General features: G+C 38.2%; 1 protein-coding gene across 1 annotated transcript; it reads left to right on the top strand.

Annotated features, from left to right (window-relative positions):
- Nucleotides 1–308: 308 nt before the first annotated feature.
- LOC308499402 (alpha-ketoglutarate dehydrogenase component 4-like) lies at nt 309–1,606 on the top strand (the record flags this gene model as incomplete). The annotated part of the gene is made up of 2 exons (XM_081052807.1): nt 309–373; nt 1,306–1,606. The coding sequence occupies 2 exons, from the start codon at nt 309–311 to the stop codon at nt 1,604–1,606; spliced, it is 366 nt and encodes a 121-aa protein (XP_080908933.1).
- Between the last annotated feature and the right edge of the window lie 5,186 nt (nt 1,607–6,792).

The following is a 6,792-nucleotide window of genomic DNA, read 5'->3' as shown; positions in this document are numbered from 1 at the left end:
AGAGAACAGGCAAATTCTGACATTCAGACTAGGATTAGGCAGCAAGATCTAGCTATTGTGTTGAGAGATGGTTTTCTAAATAATTTAATTCCAACCTTCTTCGACAAACCAGTCACCAATTCAAGAAGAGTGAATCCCCACAGATTTTCTAAAGGTTAGAGAGAATAACCCTGTCCTCCACTAAGTCTTGGCTAGAATGAAGAGGGAAAATAAGATGTAAGGAAACTAAAAGTAAGATACTCCCCTTCCAGGCCCAGTAATGGTAGAAAGAAGAAAGTGAGGGGAAAGTGGGAGAATAAAATGGCATAATGTGGATCCTGATATTCCCCTTTGGTGATTTGTCCCAGCTTCATATCATTGACGGTAAACAGAGGTTAGAAACAGGCTATTGTCCCTACTCCCTATAAGAATTCAGGTAAGAACAGACCTGTTCCAACATCTATCTGGTGTGTGGCCACTTCAGTTTGTTGGGAAAATGTAGACAAGTGGAGATGGAATGAATTGAGAATTAGCCCTTCCTGAATCACCCTTGGTGCACAGATGGCTCATGGAGAATTTGTTGAGAGTCTGGGTTGAAGGGATTGGGAGGTGCTTGTCAGCAGACTTATCACAAAGGACTCTACAGAAAGAGCTACGAAGCAGACCCCCAAAGTCAAGACTAAATGCGATATCCCATCAGACCTGAGAGAGTACTCTTGCTCCAGAAGTGCCTAGGTAACACCAAGCCAGCTTCACCGCTGAAGTGGTAGGATCTCAACTTAAATTGAGAGTTACACTAGCCACAAACTTTAGCTGTGTATGACAACAGCCAAGCAACATTAGGTCAACAAGGAACATCTCATTTGAGGACCCAGATCCTCCCCACCTCCACAAGGCCACATAAGTTACATCCCTTCTCCATATACCTTAAGAAACAAAACAGGGAAAGAGGGAAGCTACTGAACAGCTGGGCATTTTTATCCAAGAAAGAAAAACTATTTTCTAAATGGATTATTTAAATTACCAGATCCAATTAAGCTTTAAACCACATAAGGCATTTACATTTTTTTCTTGCTAATTAGTAAATAGGGATTTTGGAGGAAGGCCAATTAGTTATGGACGTAATAAAGAAATTGCATTTTTTTTATACATTCTAATTGTGAGATGAATTGTATTTGTGAATCTGTTACTCCTGGTTCTGCCCACTCACAAAAATCTTAATTCAAATCGTCTGCTAGTTCCATCCTTACAATCGTTTTTTTGTTTTTGTTTTTGTTTTTTGTCCTGGGATTTTGAGGTTACAACATAAAAGGATTACTGAGGCAGCAAAATGACGTCTGCCAGCAGGGTCGTTCAGGTAGTCAAGCCACATACTCCATTAATAAGGTTCCCTGACAGAAGAGACAATCCGAAGCCCAATGTATCAGAAGTTTTGAGATCAACAGGACTACCATCTCACTCTTCTTCAATTTCACAGCATTCTAAGGGAAGTAAATCACCAGATTGGCTGATGCATCAGGGTCCACCAGACACTGCAGAAATAATAAAAACATTACCTCAGAAATACAGAAGGAAACTTATATCTCAAGAAGAAATTGAATTTATCCAACGTGGAGGTCCAGCATAATGACTGACAATGTAGCTGCTGTTTGTCATCAGACAAAAGAATAGTCTTTACAATAAAGGACTTCCAAAATGACAAATGAGAAATTGTACATTAAACAACTTTAATAAATATTCTGTAAAAGAAAAAAAAAGAAATATAGAAAATTTAAAAATAAATAAATAAATACATAAAATAAAAGGATTACTGAAAAACAGTGAATCCATACACTGCAAAAAGAACCAGAGTAACCTTAGGTATAAATCTATAGAAACATCTAGAAAGATACAAATTCAGGTTTTCATGCTTCATTTTCTCCTCCAAAAGAAGTGGGGAGAACCCTTAGTTGTAGATCGTAGGCTTGTCTCCATTCTGATCTAGTCTTCATATGTTGTCTAAGCTTCTCCTCTGCATATCCCAGGTTTTCTTGTCTCATGTCTTAGATGCTGCTTTCTTTTATCAGGGCCTTTCGTTATTATCTAGGCTAACATACTTGCTCTAAGTCCCCATAGGTGCACTGGATTTAATGACTGCACAGAAACTGGCTTCCTTAAATATGCATTACTACACTGTGCCTTCCTGCTTTATAATCCTAGGCTTGCCTTGTGTCACCCTGAAGTTCTCTATCTAGCAATAATACTCTCTGTCCTACCGTGGACATGAGGTCCACATCTTCAAGACTTACTGAAAAGTGCTCTCCCGGAGTTCAGCACAAGGATGCTATGAGAGGTCCTATGTAACCTCATTAAATATACCACACTGCACACCCAGTAGTGTGTAGGCTTTACCATTAAAAAGGGATCTTAGACATTGTAAACTTCCTGCACATTTTCCTCTAGATTGATGCCTACAATTACATTTTTGACAGTAGTAGTTTTGCATTTATTGCTTGCTCCTTTGGATGAATTGCTTGGGTTTTTAATATTTTTTATTACTCTTCTTCTGAATGTCTTAAACTTTTGTAGTTACATGAGTACATTGCCTTTACTTTGTTACATTAGAGTTTAGAACTTAAAGAAGTTATATTTAATGAGATTGTAGGAAAATTTTGCTTGGGAACATTTCACGGTCTAATAATTAAGATTTTTATTCCTCTGTGAAATCAAATGATAACATCTCTCTGATGCAGTGAAATTTTCATAAAAACTAAAAGGAGAAGAGTCTTTTCTGTTCTTATATAAACACATTTTTTAAATACCAAGAATTAAATGCAGAATAGGGAGATAAATGTTTCATTTCCATGAGATGGACACTTAAACCAATAAACAACACATTATGGAGACCAAAAGTAACTCCTATCTTGGTGGCTTCCTTTTATCAGGGCCCCTGTTGGGAAGCCTCTGGCCAGCTGAACCCAGACACAGGAGAAAAAGAGCCGAGAACTTCCATCTCTGTACAGTGTCTGTCACCTCTGGCATCTGAGGTGAAAGAAAGACATGCAGGCTGAGAGGATGCACTTTGCCGATGGACTGCATACTCCCTAAGATACTATAAACATGCACTCAAGAAATAATCTCCTATTTTTCACCAGGGACTGACTCCTACACTCTAGAGTAAATACACAGACTCCTACACTCTAGAGAAAAGTTTCCACCATCCAGGTGCTCACAGACTGGTAGGGGAGATAAGATGGCCACAGATTATCCTAGTAATAAGGAAAGGAGAATGGGGGTAACAAATACAGTACCAACAATAACACCAGAGAGGATCAAAGAAGAAAAAGAAGACTTCCAGCTCAGTGTTTGGGAAAGAGTTCAACTAGAAGATGGTTTTCCTTGAAGGATGCGTGTGATTTCCCAAAGTAGACATGAGGATTGTGGCTTTTACAAGTGTAAAATAAAAATACATGGAAAGAAAACCAATAAGTCTGGTCACAGCATAGAGGTGACAAAAATTCAGAAATAGGGACAGGAGAGCAGTGGAAAGTGCAGCAACAGAGAAGGAAGAGAAGGTGCTGCATACGAGGGGGAAAGGCAAGAGATTCTTGGTCTTCTGCTGCAGTTCTGCTCTAGACTCCCAAGGCACTGTCAGGAAATCAGAACCATTTTCAAACGCTGGACAACTAAGGCAGATAGGCTTGTTCAACAAACAATAATGGAGGCTATTTAAGAACATGTTCCCCTGAAACAGGAAGAGCTGACTGTGTTAAGGTACACTGCACTTCTGCTGTATTAGTTTGAGTTGGTGGATTTAAGAATCTGTGCTTTGTTAGAACTAAAAATGTAAACAAGATCAAGCAAAATTTACATAAAATGTTTTATTCAGCTGAGTTTTCCCTGAAATTCAAACAGGCTGGATAAAAACAAAAACAGTGGAAGACTTTTAACAAAGTCAGGTTTCTGTAAAAATGACTATATATTGCAGCCATGATTTTGCAGAAAGGCTGTCAGCTAGAATAAGGGGCCATTTGCTTATATTTCATCAAAACTATTCCATTGTCTAGAACAAAGATCTTCTGTGACCAATAAGACTTCTAAAAGAAATATTCCAAGAAATTTGAAGAATTCTTTAAATTATCATTTAGAAAAAGTTTGTGATTAATGTGAAAGCAAAAGAAAATTTTCGGCAAAAGTAAAGGAATGATATAGATATTTTTTGTCTTTCAAGAGTGCACACAACACTACTATTCTCTTTTATGTCTCTGAAAGCATAACTGCCATAGAGACAACTAAGGGCCACAGGCACACGATTTCAAACTGTCCAATGAACACTGTGTGCCACAGTGATTTATGTCCTTTACTCACTAACAAGTGATTTGTTGATGTGCCCTTTTAATTTGGGGGAAAATTCAAGCACCCTCACAACTCTGGCATCGTTACCATGTAACGTCTACACATGGTTTTCAATAGAAGACTATCTACGGAGACCACTTACTCCAAACAAGTTAATCATGTATTGCCCTAGTTCAACAATAACGTGGTATCCAAACAGAAAGGTCAGAATCAAAGACACCAAAGGGGAGTAAAGGGCACCATAACGCAGCTAGGCTTTGTAAATTTTCCTCATTGTTCTGTGCTATATGGCTTAATATGAGGCTGAAACATCCACTTGCATCAATAAATCTAGTTCAAATGGCTATTTAAAAAGAAAAACAAGTCCAATGCACATTAAAGAGATGACTTAATTTTTTTTCCTAATGATTCAACAAATGTTTGACTAGAAACATGGGGGAAAAAAGACTTTAAGGGACAAAATGAAGTAGATTATCATCCTTCAGCAAATTTGCACTCTGAGGGAAAATATCCATCTTATTTTCTATAACATGCTTAGTCAAATACAAACTTACTATAAAGTTAACCTAAGTATAGATTAGGAAAATGAATATTTTTACATTATTATGCCAATTAAAAAGAAACTCCACATCTCTGCCAGCCTTTAGAAAATTTAAGAAAAGAAAAAACTTATTTTAAATGTGTTCTCACCATTAAGCACAGGTCAGCATGGAATGACAGATCTAGAAGAATAATGAATCTCTTATATGTGACTTTAAGCAAGGATAGTACCATAAAATGTGAAGTTCTCTAATTACTCTACTGCCAAACAATTGCAAATTTGGGGCCTGGAGAATCTGCTTTTTTAAAGAACAATATACATAATCAGTCAAGTCAGCCACCAATTCTTGAGGTGTTTACTGAAAAGTTATTACTTCCCAGCCATTGTTTGGAACATGTGGAGTCTGGTGACACAAAATTAAGACACAGTCTCAATCCTTAAGAAGCTCACCAACTGGAAGTGAGGGGAAGGAGTCAGGACAGCTAAACTAAAAAATAAAAATACAAAATGGTAAGTGTTATAAAAAAAAGAAAGAAAGAAAGAAAGATTGTGGAGTAAGTGCTGATAAAGTCTGGATTTCGGGAAACCTAGTTCTGCTTCTTTTTTTTTCCCTCCTTAAATCAAAATCTTAAAAAGAAAAAATTTCTCTCATCCATCATACTGCAAGGTAGACATAAATGTTATCGTGGATACACTGAAGAATATCAACCAACATGAGAAGCAAATATTTCTATTTAAAAGAAGGAAGCTACCGACACAGGAAAGATGGTGTTTGCCCACTGTCTGCACATGAGAAGAGCTCAACACAGGGACAATGGTGGCAGTCCTTCCAGCCCTCACCTGGAAGCCACACAACCCAGTCTCTCCCTGTACGTTTCTCTACCAGAACATAGAGTTTAGAAAATATGATTCGTAGAACATAGAAACATAGAAAAAATGATTCGTGGTAAGCGGTGGTGCCTTTGGGTGTTCTTTGAGATGCTGTTGCTCTATGTGCCCTAAGAAACAAACTTTCTGTGTTTGGAGGATATGATGGACATACTTATTTGAACACTGTTGAGTCATATCATGAAAGATGAATGGAAATAGGAAGTTCCTGTTAACATTGGAAGAGATGGTGTATGTGTTGTGGTGGTGAAGCTCCCATAAAGCTATCTTTATCAAAGGAAAGAAAGCTGGATAACTTTAAGAAATGGAGTAGGAAGAAGAAACATGTTCTTTCCTTCAATAACTAACCAAACATGAAAATTATTCTGTCATTTTAATATGTAGTTATAATTCCTCTGATTTGTGAAGCCAAAACAAGTTTTTAAACATGAATTACATACGGGTGTTAAGTATATATGTTGTTACAGCTGGTACTATAAATGGAAATCCACTAGCCTAGGTTTAGCCTCATTGCTTTAAAACATTTAAAGGAAATTGATAGTGGCCAAGGTATAAGAGATTATAAAAGCATTGTTAATTTTTAAGTTAAGAGTCTGAGAAGTTAAAAACATTTCTATTTAAAAAAAACTATTTACGGGCCAGCCCAGTGGCTCAGGCGGTTAGAGCTCCATGCTCCTAACTCCAAAGGCTGCCGGTTCGATTCCCACATGGGCCAGTGGGCTCTCAACCACAAGGTTGCTGATTCCAACTCCTTGAGTCCCATAAGGGATGATGGGCTCCACGCCCTGACACTAAGATTGAACCCGGCACCTTGAGCTGAGCTGCCGCTGAGCTCCTGAATGGCTCAGTTGGTTGGAGCGTGTCCCCTCAACCACAAGATTGCCAGTTCGATTCCTCAACTCCCGCAAGCGCCCCCTGCAACTAGTGATGGCAACTGGACCTGGAGCTGAGCTGCACCCTCCACAACTAAGATTGAAAGGACAACAACTTGACTTGGAAAAAGTCCTGGAAGTACACACTGTTCCCCAATAAAAAGTCCTGTTCGCCTC

This window comes from Rhinolophus hipposideros (assembly GCF_964194185.1).
Source record: "Rhinolophus hipposideros genome assembly, chromosome: 1".
Lineage (NCBI taxonomy): Eukaryota > Metazoa > Chordata > Mammalia > Chiroptera > Rhinolophidae > Rhinolophus > Rhinolophus hipposideros.
Note: the sequence above shows the minus strand (reverse complement) of the source record. Positions and strands in the feature narration are given on the sequence as shown.